The sequence below is a fragment of the Larimichthys crocea genome, chromosome XVI (assembly GCF_000972845.2).
Source record: "Larimichthys crocea isolate SSNF chromosome XVI, L_crocea_2.0, whole genome shotgun sequence".
Classification (NCBI taxonomy): Eukaryota; Metazoa; Chordata; class Actinopteri; family Sciaenidae; genus Larimichthys; species Larimichthys crocea.
Window position 1 is genome coordinate 20,957,655 of NC_040026.1, and position 22,440 is coordinate 20,980,094.

A 22,440-nucleotide genomic window follows, 5' to 3' on the forward strand; every position below is an offset into this window, starting at 1 on the left:
AACTTAGAATCAACTGGATATCTTCCAGATTTTACTCAACTAGGCTGGATAGCGAATGCTTGGGGTCAACCAGGGCCGACACAGTGAGCGTTTTGGGGCCACAAACAAAGTCCTGTTTAGGGCAACCAAAAGCCTAAGGTGGACCTTGTATGCAATTCTGGTCACAGGCCTTGTAATGTTGCTCATGCAGTTTATCTCAGAGATTCAGCACGTAAAGCGATTAAAGGACTCATAAAAAGGCAAAATGTGTGAAGGCTAAAAGTTTCAGTAGCAGTTTCAGACAATGCTGTAGTCTAGACCAACTAAACTGAGACAAGGACCAAGACCAGACAGTATATAGCCTATTTAGGTAGCTAATATCCATAAAAACTTTTACCCCAGAGGATCTGGATGATGCCTCCTACCAGACATTTAAATGACATCCCAACATTTCTGGTCTTGAACTTCCTCTTGTGTCCTCTTTGTCTGAGACCAAGACAAGACCGAGGAAAAAATGCAGTTCGGTTCCAATTGGAGACCTTTAAAAAGTGGTCTTGTCTCAAGACCAAGACCGATTCGAGCGCAACAACATACTCATAAGGTTTTAGTCCTTTTGATTCAGTGTCGAACTCCCTTAAAGCTGATGTTGTTGCACTAGGAGTCCAGAAGATGTCGCTGGTGTTCTTCATCTGATTTGGGAGCTCATTTCTTTATAGGCACACATCTCCTCTCCTGTTTGGGCTGAGGACAAACTTCTTTCTCATGCGAAACTCTCTATTTTTGAGTCACTGTGGAGATAAAAAACCAAAAAACCGCAATGGCTGCACGTCTGATTAATATTATTAGTTTTTTTTGCGGTTGGGCTGCATTCTGCCGTTTTAGCTCGATTTCTGAAGGAATTTGGAGGTGGGTGTTGTTATGTGTGTATCGATGAAGAGTAGCCAGGTTAGAGTATTTGATATTGGCCTTGTTTTCACTGCTGCTCAACAGAAATGTACTCAGTGCACTGTTGTGGAACAGTTGATTCCTGATCTTTCAGCACAGGAGCATGCACGACCTAACAGGAGGGGTGTCTCTGAGAATGTGAAGAAGAAAAATAAAAAAAAGAATAAAAAAAAAAATAATAAACATTGGAAATACAATAGGGCTTCGCACGGTTTCGTGCTCGGGCCCTAATAATCAGCTGCCCTCACAGACACTGAAACTAAAGGTTTCGCTGGCTGCAATCATTCCTGCTGTTCGTACTGGCTGTGAAACAACTTGTCCGAGCAAAAACAGCCATCCAAATTAGAAATCAACTGGATATCTTCCAGAGTTTTACTCAACTAGGCTGGATAGTGAATGCTTGGGGTCAACCAGGGCCGACACAGTGAGCGTTTTGGGGCCACAAACAAAGTCCTGTTTAGGGCAACCAAAAGCCTAAGGTCGACCTTGTAGTCCACTATATATATGCAATTCTGGTCCAAAGGCCTTGTAGTGTTGCATCTAATGCAGTTTATCTCAGAGATTCAGCATGTAAAGCGATTAAAGGACTCAGAAAAGGCAAAATGTGTGAAGGCTAAAAGTTTCAGGAGCAGTTTCAGACAATGCTGTAGTCTAGACCAACTAAACTGAGACCAAGACCAGACAGTATTTAGCCTATTTAGGTAGCTAATAGCCATAAAAACCTTTACCCCAGAGGATCTGGATGATGCCTTCTACCAGACAGTTAAATGACATCCCCACATTTCTGGTCTTGAACTTCCTCTTTGTGTCCTCTTTGTCTGAGACCAAGACAAGACCGAGAAAAAATGCAGTCGGTTCCAATAGGAGACCTTTAAAAAGTGGTCTTGTCTCAAGACCAAGACCGATCTCGAGCGCAACAACATACTCATAAGGTTTCAGATCCTTTTGATTCAGTGTCGAACTACCCTTTAAAGCTGATGTTGTTGCACTAGGAGTCCAGAAGATGTCGCTGGTGTATCTTCATCTGATTTGGGAGCTCATTTCTTTATAGGCACACATCTCCTCTCCTGTTTGGGCTGAGGACAAACTTCTTTCTCATGCGAAACTCTCTATTTTTGAGTCACTGTGGAGATAAAAACCAAAAAACCGCAATGGCTGCACGTCTGATTAATATTATTAGATTTTTTTTGCGGTTGGGCTGCATTCTGCACAGTTTTAGCTCGGATTTCTGAAGGAATTTGGAGGTGGGTGTTGTTATGTGTGTATCGATGAAGAGAAGCCAGGTTAGAGTATTTGATATTGGCCTTGTTTTCACTGCTGCTCAACAGAAATGTACTCAGTGCAACTGTTGTGGAACAGTTGATTCCTGATCTTTCAGCACAGGAGCATGAACGACCTAACAGGAGGGGGTGTCTCTGAGAATGTGAAATGCAGCTTCAGTAAATGAACTAGCTTTCCTAACATCCTAACATCTGATTTCAGTTTCACAACAGTTGCAAAACAGGACAGTGAAAACTCAGCCACTGAGTAGACCACTTCACATGCTTTATTTCAGCACCCATAATAATTAAAAACATCTCAATTTATTATACATGTACAAAATAAGTACAGAATCTCTCTTTTAAACCATGAAAGTGGGTCTGCTTCAAATTCTTTTTTAAGAAACCCTTCGCGAAAGACATCAACAAACAACATTAACAACAGGGTGGGAGATGTGTGCTGTTTTTTCTCTTTTTTTTTTAGTGAAATTGAGTTTTCCACAGGGGCAAACAGACAGAAGGATCAACACTGAACACATGGGCAGGGAAATGATATTGAACCAGAGTCACTTGCTTTTTTTTTATCTACAAAGACATGCATTACATCTTCAGAGATCACCTTTTCTGAGGACCTCTATTTTTTAAAATCAAACACTTGAAGAAGAAAACAATTGCACTGCATAGACAACAAGAGTCAATTTAGTAGCACCAAAGGTTCTGCAGGCATTAGTGGTAAAAAATGACAGTATGACAGTGAGAGTTTCACCATCAAACACCAATAACTGGACCTCGTTGAAATGGTAATAGCACCTTTGAATGTTTTTGATTTCTCCACTCGTGTAAAAGATACCCTTTTCGTTTAAGAAAAAACTCGGGGTGACTTCTTGTTTTGAGGTAGCCATCTACATATTGCAATGAAGGTGAACTTTTTTGTTTTTGTTTGTCTTTGTTCTTTTTTGCTGGTTTTGTCTGAGCAGGTGTTTTTGTCATGAATTTAGAACAAGAAGACACTTCACACTTTTTACAATTTATTTAACACCAGGAAAATGGTACATATCATTTGTTGTTTTCAATGTCCTTCCGCAGTGGTAGAAAATGGCAAAAGTCACCTGTGTTTCATTGCGTGTGTGCATCTTTTTTTTTTTTTTTCTCAATCTCCAGGGGGAAATTTTACACAAGTATATATTATTTTCTTGTTGCCAGTGGAAACAAAAGATTCTTTTTAAAGTGTCCTTGTGGTTGGTTTTGGTTGAAGTAGCAGTCCCAAAAACTTCTCATGATTGGAAAAACATAAACACCGTCTTCAGTAGAGTGGTTTTAAGCATGTGGACCAATGGCAGCCGAATGAGTTTTGAATGCATAGAAAAAAGGATTTAGAGATGACTGCTAGAAAAAAAACAACAATGTCATGTCCATATTTCTTTCATTTTTACAAGAAGCAGACGGGGCCAACTTCGACGCCAAACTCCTGATCAGGTGCACCAACATCCATAGGAGCAATGTCAATGATGGGCAGGCGGGATGTTTTTGATGTCTTGTAGTCGATGACTGTCTTGCCCCATGACCCAGTGTGTGACTGTGGAGAGGAACAAAAAGAGAAAAGGTCAGATATGGCTCAGAAAAGTAAAATCTTTTGCACAAGGATCAAAATCTTGCTCCTCTGAGAGCTGGTTTTACAAATTTGCCGGGACAAACAGAGAGAGAACTCACCGTGCAGCCATCCTCGCTGACGCTGTATGTGAAGCGGCTGTTGCCCTCGGCTCTGATCTCAACGTCGTTGGAGCCCTGGAGAAGAAGAGCCTTCTTCAGGTTGCCGGTGGCAGAGTCCATGTAGGCAATGCTGTTCTTGCAGTGGTATGTGATGTTCTGAGAGGCCTGGTTGGACATCAGGCGCATGAAGGTCATCTGGATGCTGACATCCTCGGAATCAGCTCCATCGACGCCATACTGGAACTGCACGGTGGAGGGAGGGAGGAGAAGGGTACACATTTTAAGGTTTGTTGGGTCGTGAGGATGATTTTATTGATGCAGGAAACTTTTTTTGCCATCTTACCTGGAATCCACCGGTCATGGACTCGCTGAACCAGACGTGCTTCTTGTCTCTGACGTTCTTGCTGAGGTACCAGTTCTTCATGGGAACGCTGGAATCGGCGGGGTAGATGCAAGTCTCACCAGTCTCCATGTTGCAGTGGACCTTGATGGCATCAAGAGGAGATCCCTGGTTGGGGTCAACCCAGTACATGCCTGTAACACAGGAGCATAAAGCAGTTTGAGTGTGAACCCGTCATTATGTTATGCTTGTTACATATTAAACTGCTCTGATCTGCACTCACCGCTCTTCCACTCAGGGTGGCACATCCTCAGGTCACGGCACATGCGAGCAGGGCTCTTCTGGGTACCGTCGGGGCTGCGGATCTTCTCGACCTTCTGGGTCAGGGTCTTGAGGGTGGTGTCAACCTCCATGTCGCGATCGCGCATCATGTTGGGGTCATCAGCGCGGTAGTGTCCGCCACCACGGTAGGGATCGGGTGCCTTCTCCTGAAGAGGCTGGCTGACGAAGTCGAATCCACCGCCAGGAGGTCCAGGGGGTCCAGCAGGTCCGGGAGGTCCAGGAGGACCCTGTTTGGAGACACCATGTGTTCATAGACTGCAGACACATTTGAAGTGTCTGAATATTTTATTAGAACAAAGAACGTAGCATGACTTACAGCAGGGCCCATCTCTCCGTTGCGACCGCGAGGTCCAGGGGGTCCAATGGGTCCGGGCAGACCGTTCATGCCATCCTTACCAGCAACGCCAGAAGCTCCAGCGGGTCCCTATTGAGCAGTAGCCACATGATCACTTAAATGAGTCAATAATTAGCATATGAGGAAGACCTACTCTCCAAGTACCCCATTAGTGATGAATTTTGTGTAAATAACTACTTGTAAAACAGATTACTATATACTTACTCTAGGTCCAGCGGGTCCAGAGGCACCAGCGGGTCCTCTCTCTCCAGCAGGTCCCTAGAGGCAGAAGAAGTGAATATTTAAATATCCAATGAAGTGCAGTCTTCTATTAACATTTCCTTGCTTCTCCACCACTCTGAAACAGTTACTTACAGCAGGTCCGGGCAGACCCTGCATGCCAGTGAATCCTCTGTGTCCCTTGTGGCCTCTCTCTCCAGCCTCACCAGCCTCTCCTCTATCTCCCTTTGAACCAGCAGGTCCCTGATAGGCAGAAACAGGAGGTCAATATAGTACAATCAGCAGTCGACCAAGACTGGAGCAATATGTCAGAAGGTATTATGTTTATATATGTTATTGATGCACGTACAGCAGGACCACGGACACCAGCAGGACCAGCGGGGCCAGCAGGACCACCAGCACCCTAAAGGAAAATCAGATCACAATAAAATTAAAAGTTATCTGCACTGTCAGTTATATTTTTCAAAAGACTCAGGATAAGCAGGAAGGGGGGCTTACAGTCTCTCCACGGTCTCCAGCCTTGCCAGAGGGGCCGACACCTCCGGGGGCACCAGGAGTGCCAGGAGGTCCTGGGGGTCCAGACATACCAGACTCACCACGGTCTCCCTATAAGATGCAAAAGTCCAGTGAGACAATGTAGCTACAGGCAAACTGGGAAGCCATGCTGAGCTAAAGATTAAATGGCTCAGCTAAACGTAGCAAAGGTTAAGTATTTCTATATTATGTGAGGCTTGAGAATGAGGAGGAGGGTTACCTTGGGGCCAGTAACTCCATCGCGACCAGGGGCACCATCGTGACCGGCAGATCCCTGTGAACAAGCAGCAAAGATGGTCAGTCACCATAAGGTTCAATGGTTAGCTACATGCTAGGGAGGCCATTCTGTGGTGTTCATCAGGGCCAATAAATGCAGCAAAATAAGGTCTAATACCTCACGACCAGCCTCTCCGGGAGCACCAGACAGTCCAGGGGGTCCAGCGGGTCCGGGGGGTCCACGCTCACCAACAAGTCCAGAAGGTCCCTGCTTTCCAGGCTCACCCTGAGGAAAAACAGGAGATGTCAGTTCTCTGCATGCCTATGGAGGCTCTGAGGGAATAATATCAGGACATTAAAGTAATCACAGGACAAAACTGCCCTGTCCTAATTGAAAGGAAACAATATTCTATGTTTACTTGTAGCTATTTAGCAGAATACACTCATGGTCATGGTGAATACTCACAGAAGGTCCAGGCAGACCAGGGAAACCACGCTCTCCACGCTGTCCAGGGAGACCTACAATACCACGCTGTCCAGCAATACCTTGGGGTCCGGGGATACCAGCAGGACCCTGCACAGAACGACAGAGTGGCCAGTTAGCAAGCACATAACGGAAAACAGATCACTGTAGTGCATTTTAAGAACATCTATTGCAGGATTATAGCGGGCACTCACAGCGGAACCATCAGCACCAGGAGATCCCTTGTCTCCACTAGGTCCTGCAGGTCCAGCAGCACCAGCCTCACCAGGGCGACCAGCAGGACCAGTCTCACCACGGCCTCCTCTTGCTCCATCTTTGCCAACGGGTCCGGCGGGTCCGGGGGCTCCAGCAACTCCCTGGACACATACAGTGGGATTGTCAGGATGGGACTACAGACATGCTTGTGTTGGTTATTACTGCTGGTCATACGGACTAGGTAGAACTTACAGAGGGGCCAGGGGGTCCAACTCTGCCAGCAGGTCCAGGGAAACCAGTAGCACCCTACACACACACACACACACACACACACAAAGAGACAAAGGAGATGAGCATCATTGTTGCAGAGAGTCATCTAATGCTACAAAATCTCACATGCTAATGGGATACTTACAGGAGATCCAGCACCACCACGAGCACCTTTGGGTCCAGGAGGACCAGCAGGTCCCTGTTGACAAAAGACATTTGTAAGTGAAAGATGAAAGACGGGTAATCTGAACTGTTGCTGGTACTCAGGTGTTTTATGACATGTGGACCTACCTGAGGACCAGCAGCTCCAACAGGTCCACCAGGTCCAGGAGCACCAGCATCTCCCTTGGGTCCAGTGTCACCAGTCTCTCCCTTGGCACCAGGCTGACCATCAGCACCCTAAGGTTGGAGGGCAAGAGAAGAGTTCAACACATGCTTTCTTGTGCCTGTTTTACTCATACTCGTCAGCATAATAGAAAGCATGTAAATCTGTGGGAAGATATCATTTTTGGTATAATGTGTGAGATTCTTACAGGAGGTCCAGCGAATCCAGCAGGTCCAGCAGGTCCAGTCTCTCCACGCTCACCCTGTTTAAAGTATCAAGATGAGAAGATTTAGGGTCATTCAGTCATAAATACGCAACATATGTCATGATTGTGTTTGAAGAAGAACTTACAGGGGCACCACGAGGTCCAGAAGGTCCAGAAACTCCAACGGCACCAGGCTCACCCTAAAACCAGAAGGTAAATGAGAGCAACAGGAGGTCAGTGGACAAGTTGCTTGCGAGTCTTAACAAGTTATTTCATTCACAAAGAGGAAATCTGGGCCAAGAAACCAAATTTAATTTAAAATATTGACGTCAAAGTTTGGACAAATAGAAGTGAATTCTTGACATGATGATGGTATATAAATGCATATGAATAAAGATCATGGACAATGAAGTTATGTCTGCTCTTACCTTCTCACCCTGAGCACCAGGAGGTCCAGGCACTCCAATAGCACCAGTCATACCACGATTGCCATCTTTGCCAGTGACACCATCAGCTCCCTTGGCTCCGGCATCTCCCTGAAGAAATAAAAGTTTATTTAGAAAAGGCGCAAGATGCTAAATATATTCCAGATGAATTCATGGTTGATCAGCTGATTCTCAACTTCTTGACTTGCTTGAACTACTTTAATAATAATTTAATCGCAATTAGTCACAATAAATACTAACAACTTGGGTTTAGTTTGTATCTTACATATTAAAAATTTAATTCAAACAACATATTTAATAGTTTTACAGCTGTGAAACTTACTCTCTCTCCCTTGGCACCGGGGAGACCAGCAGCTCCGCGCTCACCGGGCATTCCCTGCATACCAGGAGATCCCTGACCACCGGGGGCACCATTAGCACCAGGCTCTCCCTGCGCAAGCACACAAAGAAAAACAGAAAAATACACATTAATGTCAGCTGGTAATACTCAATTCGCTGCAAGTAAACAATCCAGTGATATTTGCAATACACAGCAGACAAAACTTAAGGATGGTAATCATGATAATGAGAATTTTTTTATCTAAACCATGCTTTTCAATCCCTTGTTTTTTCCCCCATTAGCTGCATAAAATAAAATAAAGGATGGACAGTGTTGTTTTGAGGCCTGGTTATGCAAAAGTAAAGCTAAAATCTGCAAGATTCATGTTTGAAAATGTCAGACAAAAACCAAGGTCTGGGTTGAAAAACAGTAAACATAGATGAATGAATGCAAATGTGTTTATATCAACAAAGAGAAAAGAATCAACGGCTACAACGGATGATTTGTCAGTTCATACATTTGTCTTTTGGACCGTGTCAGCTATAAATGTGCATGGATGTACGCTGGATGTAAAGAAGGGGATCATATGGTGTGTATTATCTTGCTGTCATTGTGTATTGTTACCGTGCAGACATATTGGTTGCCTCTTTTTTTGGTGCAAAATGACTTGTCTATTATAAACTGATATTTTTGCACATATTCATGATTAAAATTATATATCTTAACAGCTTAAATAACCTATATAAAATGTATGTTTGTGTTGCAGGCTGAAAATTAAGATTTACTAAAAAACAAATGGACATCTTAGGTCAGTGTTTGAGGACTTCTTATTAACCCACCTTAGCACCATCGTTACCAGCAGGGCCAGCAGCACCACGGGGTCCAGTTGGGCCAGCGACGCCGGGGGATCCGCGCTCACCAGGGAAACCTCTGTCGCCCTAAGGGAGAGAAGATCAGATGGTCAGTCAGTTTTAGCTAAAGACAAGAGGAACGGTGTTTACCATGGATGAGAAAAATGTAGGAGATACTCACTCTTGGTCCAGATGGTCCAGGGGGTCCACCCTCACCAGGGGCACCCTAAACAACAGAGGAAGAAAGGACAACCATTGACATCTTGAAACTTTAAAAAAATCAACATTTAAATGTGTGCATTCGCGTTTCCCTTGTGATTCTTACCTGCTCACCAGGCTTGCCAGTCTCACCAGTAGCACCTTGGGGTCCGGGAAGACCCTGCATTTGGAAGACTCAGTGTCAGCTCAGAAATATATAAACAAAAACAAAAGACTCACATACTCAATCTTAAAAAAAAAAAAAAAAAACCTGCCTGGAATCCGGCAGAACCAGCAGGTCCCTGCTCTCCCTTCTCTCCAGCAGGTCCCTGAAATAGAGAGAAGCAAACTGAATGATGAGAAACATTAAAACTTATTAAAGGAAACTTCTTTTTATGGTTTAAAAAAAAAATAAGAAGGAACGTACAGCAGGACCGGAAGGTCCAGGAGCACCAACGTCACCATCTTTACCAGGAGCACCCTGTGAACAAAAACATTACCCAAACCAATTATCGACTGTTTTTATGCAGGTTTTTTGCATCTTTGTTTTGATAGATATCTTATAGAGGATAGAGTTGGATCAGTATAGTTTAAGTACTTACAACGGGGCCACCAGGACCAGCACCACCTCTCTCACCAGGCTTTCCAGACTCGCCCTGTTAAATAGAGCCAATGCATCAGTACTCCTATTAAATTTCAGTGAACAACAACATAGATATTGTTGATTTCTTGCAGAGCAGAGTGATTTTTTCAACTACATGGCATGTATGAGATTAACAAAGGGATTAACAAACAGTTACCCCTATGAATGCACCTTGTGGACAACATTTATTCTTGCATTTCAAAGCAAAATAAGTGGGGTGGTAAACTCACAGTGACTCCCTTGGGTCCGGGGAATCCCATAACTCCGGGCAGTCCTCTGGATCCACCGGGGCCAGGAGGTCCAGGGCGTCCATCAGCTCCAGCGATACCCTAAAGATCATCAGAAGAACAGTGAACAAAAAGCCACTCCTGTCATGATCAGAGTTCTTCTTAATAAACATGTCTTGAATCAGAAACTATTTATGAGTCAGAACTTACAGCAGGTCCAGCTTTGCCATCAGGGCCGGGGCTTCCAGGGCTACCGGTCATACCCTATGGAGGGAAGGCAAACAAAGATAGAGTGAGTTTAAAGGTAAAAGAGTGGCGCTTCAAGAACACAGAAATGTTGCACCTAAGAAAACTCACCTTGGATCCAGGGGCACCAGGACCGCCGGGGTTTCCAGCCTCACCAGTGGCTCCCTGAGCTCCCAATGGGCCAGGGGAACCACGCTCACCGGGGGCTCCCTATTTATTGGATAAGTGAAGAAGATTCAGGAGAAATCTCCACAAGTCATGACAATTGTTTTCTGATGGGTAGATTCATTAACTCACCTTGCCACCAGCAGCTCCATCAGCACCAGGGAAACCACGAGCACCAGGGGCACCCTAAACGGAGAAACATACACACCAACCAAGTCAGTAACTGTGGTGGAAATGCTCAGACTGAAGGGGTTTAATCCCCCTGGGAATTTAACATACTTTAAATGTGCAGAATATAGTTTGTTCTCCTGCTCAGTGGCAACTACGCTATCTGACAGCAGTTGATGTGAAAGCTGAGGTATAACATACGCGCTCTCCAGGGGGTCCACGAGGTCCAGCACCACCGGGCTCACCACGACCTCCTCTCTTTCCCTCCTCACCAGAGGGGCCAGCAAGTCCCTGAACTCCAGCGGGGCCCTGAAAAAGAAAGACAGGTTGAATTTAGAAAAGCGTGTAAAAAATTTTAAAAAGATACAGAACTGCAAATTAAAGGCAATATGTGTGTGTGTGTGTGTGTTATTTCGAAACTTACAGGCTCTCCCTTGGCACCAGGCTCTCCCTTAGGACCAGAAGGTCCATGGTCACCCTGTTGGCAGAAACACACACATTACATTTAAGCTGTGAAACGGTGAAAAACAACATGCACTGAAACCAAAACTTTGCACAATCAATTGTCTACTCACAGTGTTACCCTTGGGACCAGGAGCACCAACAGCTCCCTGAGCTCCAGCAGGACCACGAGCACCGGGGAAACCAGGAGCACCAGCAATACCGGCAGCACCCTATGGGATGGAGAGTCAGCGTGTCAGAACACCTCGTGTGCAGGATTCAAGTAGTAATAAATGTGATCAATAAGTATGATACTCACAGGAGAACCCTTAGCACCAGCCTGACCATCAGATCCGGAGGCACCCTGTTGAGAGAGGAAAGAAAGAAAATGTTTACGAAAATCAACAAAAATAAAAGAATGCCTACACGAAAGTTCAAGTATCTGTATCTACTCACAGCAGGTCCAGCAGGTCCAGAGGGTCCTGGGTTACCAGGCTCACCACGGGCTCCCTGGGGTCCCTCGTTTCCACGGCCTCCAGCGGGACCAGTCTCTCCCTGTGATGGGACACAACAATGTCTCAGAAGTCTGCAACTTCGTCATCAAAACACCAATCTTTGAACATCAACACCAAAGACGTTTGTCCACACTCGTCTTAAATTACTTTTACTTGTCATAACCCAGTTTCCTGGCTGCTTTTGCTAGTCTCAAAATATCCAGGTGTGTGTGTGACATCATAATAAGTGAGAGACTTCTCTGATGGCGACAGAGCTCAGGTGTCTTTAGAGGTCTACTGATGCCATCTGGTGGCTTCACCACATATTTACTCCTCAGTTTAACAACCACACTGGCTGATGCTAATGGAGAATTGAGAAGTTTCCCTCACTGATGTTGATCCTGCATCTTCTACAGTCCAAGTAAGGTGACAGGACTGTTAATGCACGTGGTTTTTCCTATTAAATGTGCATGTCCTGGGAGAGAATGAGTTAAAATATAGTCATGTTCCTCCTAAACTGTAAGGACACCACTCCATAAAGCCCAGAAAAGCTGACTTGACAGCCTATTGTTATGGTCAGATGTATGTGTAAGTGTCATGGGAGACTTACCTTAGCTCCAGCACCACCGGGGAATCCAGGAGGGCCAGCGGGTCCGGTGGATCCCTGAAAAAATAGATGATAATGATGTTAGCAGACATGGTGGATGGTGGAATGCTGATTACAAAGCATTGTGTATAAACCCTTCAATTTTAGCATTACGTGATAATCTTATGGTGAAAATAATACTTACAGGGGGTCCAGCAGGGCCAGTGTTGCCATCATTACCACGAGCACCCTGCAGAGGAGGAGGAGATTAGATAAAAGTGTCCGAACAGATAGTGTCAAATTTAGAGCTTTAAGAAAGAGCCTGTGAAGGAGCGGCGCTTACAGCAGGGCCAGGAGGTCCGGGGCGGCCTCTCTCACCAGGAAGACCACGAGCACCCTACAGGAGACAAAAGAAATATTAGTTTTACAATGCTAGGACATTTTTCATATGTATTATATGAATGAGGTTGCATCTGATCAAAACAAATTGATACAAACACGTACCATAACACCGGGCAGACCGTTCTCACCAGAGGCACCAGCCTCTCCCTGTAGACAAACACAGAAGGGGAAAAAAAATGAGCTCACACAGACTAAGAAGATTTTGGACCATGACGTGATTCCTGTTGTACTTCCTGCTATCCTACCTTGGGGCCAGCAGGTCCAGCATCTCCCTTAGCTCCATCCAGACCGCTGAATCCCTGTGCAACAAAATCAAGGCTCAGGTCAGTCACCGTTAATTACAAAAACATCACAGCAGTTGGGAAAAAATTGTGATTTTGGCACTCAAAGCTCCTCAAAGAACTCACTCTGTGTCCCTTGATGCCGGGGAGTCCGGGGGTTCCGGGGACTCTGTGTCCCTTGATGCCGGGGAGTCCGGGGGTTCCGGGGAATCCACGAGCTCCCTGAAGGAGGAAAACAAGTTAATAAATGTTAATATTGAGGTTTTTTTCCCCTGCAACAACATGAGGAAGTATAACCATCTAATGACCTTTGCCCTCAATGGGCATCACTCACCTGAGGGCCAGCAGCTCCACGCTCACCGGGGCGACCGGGTTTGCCAGGCTCACCCTGTAGAAGACACACAGAGTGGAGATCAGTATGTGGAGGTATCACCCAACCTAACCAACTACAGTATGCATCCTTCAGACAATGTCAAAGATTAATGACATGCAAGAGAAGGAAATCTAATGTCTTCCAAGTGTTAGAAGGACCAAATAAAGCTGTATCTTTCCTTTGCTTTACATGAATATCCTGAGAAATATCTCCTGAGGAAGAATGGGCATCAATCAGTAAACCACTTACATCATCTCCGTTCTTTCCAGGGGGGCCAGCAGGACCACGAGAACCCATGGGACCCTAAAAAGACCAAAAGAAATGGCACCAAAATGAACAATGTAAATGTAAAAGGGTTGAGGAGGTGGTGTGTGCAGATGTGCGTGATTTGCAACAGAAAGTGTCCCAGAGAATACAGGAAGTAGTAAGCTAATGGGAACCAAGGGAAACAAAGTGTTGTGCCGAATTAACATGGATAAAGCTAAATTTTTAAAACCACACACAGAAAAAACACAATACTCAGTAGAACATCTCATCATACTCACAGTAGATCCAGGCTCACCAGGCTCACCAGGGGGGCCAGTGAAACCCTGAGGACCCTGATGGACAACAACAACAACAACAGATTAATACAATGTGTCTGGTGCGAGAATAGTTGATAATCAGCTGGCATCAGTGTATTGTCAATATGAAAATTGATAAGGGACTACTTACATGGGAGCCAGAGGGTCCAGGAGGACCACGGGGACCCATTGGACCCTATTGAAGATGACAAAAAAAAGGCCATTAGATTGTCTTTTTGTGTTCATGAGACGAGCAACTTCACACTGCAAGCATTATTTAGCAATAGAGGTATGTTGCCTTCATACCATTGGGCCAGGAACAGGTGGGCCGCTAGATTTGGAGTGGTCGACGTAGCTCATTTGAGGAGAGAAGTTCTGTAAGGGCAGAAGATGGAAGAATTAGTTTAGTCTTGAGTTAATGTAGCACAAAAGCATCACCTGAAAAGTGCTTTTTGTTCTCACTTTGTACCGTTGCACTGACTCTGGTTAAGTTTGACATGTTGAATGGTATAAATGCTTCAATTTGACCCGGTCAGATCAGCGCTACATATATTCTGCAGAGCACCTGGGAGCTGTCTGGACTCCCAGTGCTGAAATTGGTTGCCTCTCTCTGGCGCAAAGCTGATCTTTCTTATTAAACATGTGCTAAATGCTGAATAATTGTTTCAGGAATTGATTCATGGCAACATATCAATAAGAGAGAGTTCATTTGAAACATACGTCGCATCTTATTTTAAACATCTCCAAAAGTCGACTTCCTGAGATCATTGGGATGACTTGGAGATACTTACTCCGCCAAGGCCAGGGGGGCCAGGGGGGCCGGGTGGGCCTGGAAGGCCGGGCATGCCATCAAGTCCATCGTTGCCAGGAGGACCGGGAGGACCCTGTTGGAAAAGTCAGGAAGACAGAGTCTGTTATAGCGATATTCTTTATATGTTTTCATTGCAGGAAGAAGCAGCTTGATAAACGTTGAGAAGACGGCGTCATTTTTCTAAAATAATTATCCATATTGACAAATTTTAATAGCAAACATGACACTCTTATGTCGGTCACATTATCTCAAATATATGTTTGTTTACTTCCTATTTCTGGCTACAGGTATTCAATATTATGTCATCATTTGTGTCGGTGACCTTTGAACTTTCGATGACCCGTTGACCTTGTGACCTAATTATCAAAGGGTCATCAGCAGCAGTTTTAACATAGCAGCTTTTACCGGCATCGGCAAACATATGACACCACTGTCACAGTTACGGTAATTTGACAAACATACGCCTTTAAAATAAATCAAAGATGCATCATTTGTAAGTCAGTATAAAACAAGAGAAACGCTGATGTGTCGTCGTTGGGACGAATGCATCTGACAGTAATCATATTTGAGAACATCCTTTGCTTAAACTTGCTTAAATTCGTCTTAGCATAGCAAATATAAGTGATTATCATGGTGTTTATGTGCACTGGAGGATAGAAAAGGTTGGTGTAAATGAACTGAAACCTACTATGTCTCCCTTATGACCATCGGGTCCCTTTCCGTTCTATGGATAGATGAAAAAAGGGGGTTAGGTTACGCTGTGGTGGCATGTTTCATTCAGAGTATAACAAAAAATAAGTGCATAATCTAGAATATAAGCAGACATGATGACTAACTAAACTGCAAACAAAAATAAAATAAAATACCTCATACTCATCTGGAACCTGGGCTCCTACAGAACCAACGGAGAAAAGGGAAATGTCAACACCTCATGAACATTAATGAGAGACACAGTCATGACATTTAGAAAATAAGGTTAAACCTAGCAATGAGCCACAAATCACAGCTATCTATAGCAGATCCGGGGTCGGGGAGTCAGGCCTAATCAAGCACGAAATACAGTATTTCTTCGTATAAGTTTAGTAGGGCTATGTTGTTTTTGGGAGATGTGACATGTGTAGGCCCTGTTGCACCCTGCAGTGTCACTGCACAGGTAGGCATGTTGGGAAATTACATATTCATTGTCAGGCTTCGCCCAAAGAGCAGGTGTAATCCATTGTTAAAAGAACTCATATTTAAAAATGGGTAAAATCCAAAGCGACTCTTTTCTGTATTAAAATCCTCTGGAAGGCAGGCAGGCTTAGGGCCTCGAGTCCATTGGTGGCCAGAGATGAGGTGAGAGGCACTAGGTGGCGCCACAAAACTAAAATTAACCACAGAATTGTAGTAGTAGTAGTAGGATGAGGAGGAGGATGAAGGTGGTGTACCATCAGTATCTGGGCAGATAGGGCAGCACTCTCCGTCTGGGATGATGGGATCGGCACAATCGGATGTGTCCTCACAGATCACCTCGTCGCACATGACGGTTCCACTGTCGCAGACGCAGATCTGGCAGGGCTCTGGTTTCCATACATCCTTATCGTTGTACAACTGTCCATCTAATGTGCAGCTGCCGAATGTGCCTGAGAGGAGAGAACAGGGGTGAGTTTGGTAACGTTGAATGATATGACAGCAGTAAAACTGATTTGCACAATATGCTGCTTGAATCTTGGCTACACCTGCATAGGTGTGCGACCAGATTGGAACCAGGTGTGTCCAATAGGCTAAGACAAGACGCCAGACTCTGCTTGTAGAAAGGTTGTTAAGTAACCAGCTTTGGCCATTGACCACAACCTTATTTTGGCAGTTTTTCCCATGTAAAAGTTATTTTAGTTCCATTCTAGCTTCATTTAATGAGACAAACCCAAGCTTTAACATGAGTTCCCGGGCTACAGAAGTTATTTTAGATCCATTCTAGCTTGATTATGGCTTTAATGAGACGAAACTGGCTATAGAGGTTATTTTGGGCCTGGCAGATGTCAGGATACAGATGTGTGCAGCAGAACAAGCTGAAAGAAAATCACTATCCAACATATGTGATCGGATTTAGACTTTATGAGTGTGTCTGATCACATTTCAGGCTGCTGGATGTGTGGGTGAGTCATGGAGGTTTGGAGGATGGATGCGCAATTCCACCATTTGCCATTAGGTGTCGTTGCTCGCCTACAAAACGCCACAGATCTTCCGCACCCTCCTCTCTCTCTCTCTCTCTCTGTAGTGATTAATTTGAGTCTAGACCATTTTACTGTCGACGTCAGGCTTAAACGATTTTTCCATTGTCTGTTTTTCCAAACATTTTTCTTTAATTCAGTGACATTTATTTTTTTCTGAAGCTTTAGTGCGAAAGTTTCACCTTGTAAAGGCTGAAAACATGTTCCACTTTATCACGTTTGGATCTCCAACAAACTGTTCGAAATTACTGAGTGCTCGACAGACTTTGGCACATATCTTTTTTTTAAACTAAACATATTCAAGATTTGATTTTTTTTAAAAAAACAATGATTTTATGCTTCTGCTTCAACTCCCTTTGAACCTCATGTCCTGTCACTGCGCATCAGAGACAATGCAGCTGCGCTCCAGACGCACAGGGAGCATGAATCTGCTACTGCACAATAAGAAGAAGTTATATTCGCCTCCAGATCTCCAAAAAAAACTTTCATAATCTCCTCTAGCTCACTGGAGGACGATCAGTTCCAACAAACTGCTCAGCATCCTTGCAGGCTATCCACATCCTTGATGGTGCCACAGTCTCCCCCTCCCAGAAAAAAAAAGCCACCCAACTCAAACAGTTTGAAAGTTTGATACTTACTATCATCCTCGCCTTGACCTCTGGCCAAAAGCACTGCTGCGCTGAGCAGCAGCGCTAACCGAATATCCACAAAGCTGAACATGTCTAAATATTAGACATGTAGATTCTTTGTGGCAAGGGGGAATCCTCTTTTTTCTCCTCAGACACCACTCATACACGGTAGGGTCCGGTCTGTGTATAACTCCAATCCAGACCCTAGCAGAAACTCCCTACTGCCTAAACAAATGAGTTAGCTTGGCTTTTATATGCCAAAACTTTTTGGGGAGGTCCTGGACGCACCACATAACTTGTACATGTTTAAGTCAGGAGTCCCTCCTTCATCCCAGAGAGAGAGAGGAAGAGAGGGAGAGAGGGGGCTGTCTTCAAACATGTCAAACAAGTTCATGTTTCAGCTCAAACGTGGATGATGAGGACACTCATCATTTACACGACGGCTCTCCACCGTTCAGACGTGTTTGATTATCTTCTGCTCTCCTCCGTGGACTGTTTCTTCCATAATTGAGGCTTTTGTTTGGAGGGTGTTTTGTCTTTTCGGCATCCAACCTGAGAGACGCTCTGTCGCCGAGCTGGTTTTCTTTTAAATCGTCTGGATGACTGGATGACTTTATCAGTAGCTCACAATTTGTTCAGGACATGCTGGGGACTGGTTTGTTTGTGGAGAAAGTTATTTTATTTAAATGCCTTTATCTTATGATAACTTATGAGTTCAGACCGATGTCTGGCGTGCGTAATTTACGCACGGCGCGCAGACCAGATGGAGATGGACTCCCTCATGTTTATCGATTAAACAATATCATATGTGCGCTGCTGTCCCGTATAACACACACCTGGGCCTATACACCTTCTGAGCATCAAGCACCTGCAAACATCTGCAGTCTCACACCACCTTTGGTGACCTGAAGTCACTATGAAATGTTAGCCATGTTTCCAAAGATTCACCTGTATCTTCCTCTTACTCCTTCATACAAATACATTGTTTTCATGTTTGTTTCTGTTATAAAAACTAAACACTAATATAGAAGCATGTAAAACAACCCCCTGTTAAATTCCACTTTTTTCCCAAAGAGGCATGGCCATCCCATGATGTTAGACACAGGGAGGGAGGGATGGAGAGAGGGAGAAGAAAATTTGGCATATCCACAAAGCAGTCTGGTTAAACTGTGGACACGTTGCAGCTTCTACAACTACAGTATGGCCCAATTTGACCTTTCCCTACTCTCTGCTGTTGTCTTATTCTTCTTCTTTCTTTTTTTGACACTCAATGAGGAGCGTACATATTAGACATTTAGCAGACATTCATCACAAACAGAAATGCATGTTTGATAGACGATCCAGCAGTGGAAATAATTAAATTGTGGAATATTTTATGCTTTTTTTTCATTGTAAGTGAGCACAAAGCTTCAGGGGATGTGTTAGTTCTCAAACAGACCTTATATATTTATTATGAGAAAAGGAAATTAACAGCATGACTTGTCACATTATCTTGAAATGAATAGCCTCTGTGATCTTCTATGTTACTTCATACTAGCTGAATCAAAAAGACCATAACAGATAATGTATTAAATGTTATTAACTATCAAACAAAAACACAAATAATTTGGAATAAAACAAGAGACACAAAAGAAAATTATTGTAAAAACAACAATACTAGTAAGTTAAATATTAGCTTTATACAAGGTAACGTGGCTACATAATCTTGTAGCTGTCGTTATGTAACATAGGCAAACTGTCTGAATCAACAAAGCATCAAAAAGAAACAGAGAAACAGAAAATGTATTAAATGTTCTGAGCTATTAAACAAGTAAAAACTCAAACTATTTAGAAGAAAAGATAAAGATATAATGGAAAATAATGATAGAACAGCGATAGATTATGAAATTAATTAAAACTAACAAACAAGGCAAAACTGAAACTGTTTGTAAGTGAATTTATTTGATAAAATAATAACATTAACAGCTGTTTGTCCACTGATTCAAGTAGCTACTAGTTAATGTTACATAAGTTAGGCTTCATACTAACAAGGATACTACTACACATGAAATTATCATGACTAAAAGCTGCAGAAAATACCCCCAGAACATCTTCCTGTGGTTAAATCTGAAGCATTTCTTATAATAAATGATTCTTTTCCCTCTTTGCTTGTCAGTCAGTGAAGACACGTTGCCTTGATATGACTTCAGCTGCAGAGAAAATGAATAGTTTCCAGAAACCTGTGTGGTCAGTGGTTGTACTTGCACTAAGCAGGTGATTCTTGGCATCTGTTCGCTGTCTAATGAAAGCTGACTGTCTGCACGAACACCTGCCAGACACGCAAACAGCTGCCGATCTCTCATCTCATTGATAATTTTCTACAAGGTGGCATGCGCTTCATGTGCAGGTTCACCTCTCTTGAGCATTTTAGGTGCTGTTATGTAACCTGCTGTACAGTGTAATGTACATATTGATCCGATATTGTAAAAATCAAAGACAACTTTGCAGGATAAACACTTTTTAAAATACTTTTAGGCTTGTGTTGTTTTGAAGGTCATAATGTGGTGGCAAAGACGTGGACGTGGATCTTTGGTGCACCTACCTGTCAATCAAAGCGTCCACGCTCTTAATCCTGCATAACTTTAAGCCTTAATATAATGTGAACAGGTGAGTTGTATATAAATTCACCCTCAGTACAGTTGTCATGAACGGGGAAATTAGCTATAGACGCCAAAACAGTTTTTTGTACCAGGCTGTAAACATGTTTATTTCTGCTGTGAAGTTTTTAACATGGGGACTTATGGAGACTGACTCACTTCTGGAGCCAGCCTCAAGTGGACGTTTGAGGAACTGAACATTTTGGCTTGGGCTTGTCTTGTATTTTCATATATTTTCGGATTAAAAACAGCACTTTTCTACTTAGATAAAGAAATAACTGATTGTTTATCTTAAGTTTAAACTTGTTTTGAAGGAGATTTCCGTTTGAGGCACATTTGAAGTGCACAATGAAAATCCTTCAAAACAAGAAACAGACAAGAGAGGGGGATTGTTAAAGTTACAGAACATCACTGATTTCAGGTTGTTTTAAGGGAAGTCCTGTTTTCATGAGAGGAAACCCTCTGTGATAAAAAATGTGCCTGTGTTCTGTCTTCACGTTTTCCCGACTCCTGAAAAATGCACTTTGAATGGATGCAATCAGTCTTTTAAGCAGCTCTCTCTCAGTGACTTTCCATGAGTTGAAATGAAACCGAAGCTCACAGGACACCGTTAAAATAGAACTGGTAATTTTCTGGTGTTTGGAGTTGCTGCAATCTATAATATAATTTTTTTTTTTTCGTGGCGAGTCTCTCAGAGTTCAGACCGGTGGTTTGGGTGGAATCCTTTCAGAGGGAGTTTATATGAGTTTCATGCTACATTCAAATATCTCTAGCAGTGTAGCTTCGAGCTACATGTTTTTTAACTGGTGGACAAGATATTTTGCATATTTTAGAAGAAGAAACTCTGTGTGCCGTCTTCTGCCAAGACAAACGGAAACAATCCACAGCTCTCAGCGTCGCTAGTGAAGGTAAAAGAAATTTGCCCTTGTCAGACAGACAAGAGGGAGAACAGAAATAACTGGAACGCAGCCACCGAGGAAATTCCAACTTTGTCACTGGCAGGTTGTTAGACTGCACGAGCCGAAGATGTAACAGATTGTGGGAAAAGGTGTACGCACAGTCACTGCCGCGTATTTTTTACCTGTTAACGAGAATAATGCAACCGTTTTCCACAATAAAACCAAAACAGGTCTCCCTAGGAGAGGCGTTTATGAACGGAAGCTGCAGCTGCTTGATAGGGGAAGGTTATCATGTGTTTGTAGGAGGGGGTTAACTCAAAGCAGCCCCAGAAGTGAAGCCGAAAACTGCAGTTCCTCAAACATCCACTTGCCTCCATAAGTCCCCATGTTCAAATGTCCAACTTCACAGCAGAAATAAACATGTTTACAGCCTGGTACAAAAAACAGTTTTGGTCTCTGTAGCTAATTTCCCCGTTCATGACAACTGTACTGAGGGTGAATTTATATACAACTCACCTGTTCACATTATATTAAGGCTTAAAGTTATGCAGATTATGCAGCGTGGCAGCTTTGATTGACAGGTCGGTGCTGTCACAGATGGCTTGTTAGAGCACCCAGGCGTCATTCGGCCTGCTGATGATCCACATCTTTGCCAGAATTTTTAAATATGAGTCAGGACTGCCAACATGGCAGTGGCCAGAGCTTCAAAAAGGCTCTTACGCATACGACGTCCATTCTTTACACTGTCGCTGGTCACATTAGTAGGTTTACATGCAGCACTGAGACCAGGCAGAGCTTGCACACTAACTAAAAAAAGCCAAATCTGTGCATTCCCCAGCAAGCCTCTGAGCTGTAGCCAGCAACACGTAGCATCTGCCTGGCCTTGTCCACGTGTTTCTACTTGTAGGTCTCTGAGCTCTAGCTGCTCCAAACTCCAACAAAGCCAAACCCTCTCTCTCTCTCTCTCTCTCACTCTCTCTCTCTCTGTCTCTCTCTCTCTCTGTCTCTCGTTTATATCAGTGCCTGGAGGATCGTTGTCTTCCACCTTATTTACGGTGCTAGGGGGCATTTATTTGTTTTTTCACTCGTTGTCTCAGTGGCATTTTTCCGCCATAAGGCCACTATTACTTGCTGTTAAACCCTTTGTTCCAGGCTATTATGATGTTTTTTTTTAATTATTTTCAATGATGGGGTTTTTGCAGACATTTCATGCTTTGTTTACACAGAAGCTCGTTGTAGGCAGACAAATTACAGGGTGCGATGAGGAAAATTGTACAGTATCACAAATAAAATCAGTCGGCGTACAGTATATATCTTTAAATTCTAAGTGGCTGTTATCAGCTGTACGTCCAAACTGTAATACTGTTTATCTTTAATGGTTATCCACAATTAAAAAATAATAATTTATAGACACCTAATAGACACCTGAATTAACAAGCTACCAAGGACGATGGTATGCTGTATCCGTGATGTC

General features: G+C 43.6%; 1 protein-coding gene and 1 long non-coding RNA gene across 2 annotated transcripts in view; one reads left to right on the forward strand and one right to left on the reverse strand.

The window, feature by feature from the left end:
- Positions 1 to 2,455: 2,455 nt before the first annotated feature.
- col1a1b (collagen, type I, alpha 1b) lies at positions 2,456 to 17,664 on the reverse strand. Its single transcript, XM_010749494.3, has 51 exons — positions 17,441 to 17,664; positions 16,020 to 16,214; positions 15,459 to 15,484; positions 15,281 to 15,316; positions 14,573 to 14,665; positions 14,088 to 14,156; positions 13,933 to 13,977; positions 13,764 to 13,817; positions 13,468 to 13,521; positions 13,180 to 13,233; positions 13,014 to 13,067; positions 12,810 to 12,863; positions 12,667 to 12,711; positions 12,506 to 12,559; positions 12,368 to 12,412; positions 12,187 to 12,240; positions 11,539 to 11,637; positions 11,402 to 11,446; positions 11,217 to 11,315; positions 11,066 to 11,119; positions 10,843 to 10,950; positions 10,606 to 10,659; positions 10,420 to 10,518; positions 10,273 to 10,326; positions 10,066 to 10,164; positions 9,795 to 9,848; positions 9,620 to 9,673; positions 9,468 to 9,521; positions 9,320 to 9,373; positions 9,176 to 9,220; positions 8,983 to 9,081; positions 8,147 to 8,254; positions 7,807 to 7,914; positions 7,525 to 7,578; positions 7,382 to 7,435; positions 7,140 to 7,247; positions 6,994 to 7,047; positions 6,831 to 6,884; positions 6,578 to 6,739; positions 6,366 to 6,473; positions 6,078 to 6,185; positions 5,904 to 5,957; positions 5,648 to 5,755; positions 5,499 to 5,552; positions 5,285 to 5,392; positions 5,135 to 5,188; positions 4,892 to 4,999; positions 4,517 to 4,802; positions 4,237 to 4,427; positions 3,894 to 4,136; positions 2,456 to 3,759 (listed from the first exon to the last, which is right to left on the reverse strand). Exons 1-51 carry the CDS (start codon positions 17,520 to 17,522, stop codon positions 3,613 to 3,615), a joined length of 4,356 nt encoding a protein of 1,451 aa, XP_010747796.3. The 5' UTR covers positions 17,523 to 17,664; the 3' UTR covers positions 2,456 to 3,612.
- Positions 16,069 to 22,440, forward strand: part of LOC113747819 (uncharacterized) — a 45,376-nt gene continuing 39,004 nt past the window's right edge. Inside the window, exon 1 of the long non-coding RNA XR_003463911.1 lies at positions 16,069 to 16,233. This is a non-coding gene — a long non-coding RNA (uncharacterized LOC113747819). The remainder of the gene's footprint in view (positions 16,234 to 22,440) is intronic.

What these genes read in the sequence shown, in the direction of transcription:
- col1a1b (XM_010749494.3), bottom strand. Translation starts at nt 17,522, where the DNA reads ATGTTCAGCTTTGTGGATATTCGGTTAGCGCTGCTGCTCAGCGCAGCA. An exon ending in CACCTGTTCCTGGCCCAATG is followed by an intron (nt 13,978 to 14,087) that starts GTATGAAGGCAA and finishes CATCTTCAATAG; the next exon opens with GGTCCAATGGGTCCCCGTGG. An exon ending in CTGGTTCTGCCGGATTCCAG is followed by an intron (nt 9,374 to 9,467) that starts GCAGGTTTTTTT and finishes TTCCAAATGCAG; the next exon opens with GGTCTTCCCGGACCCCAAGG.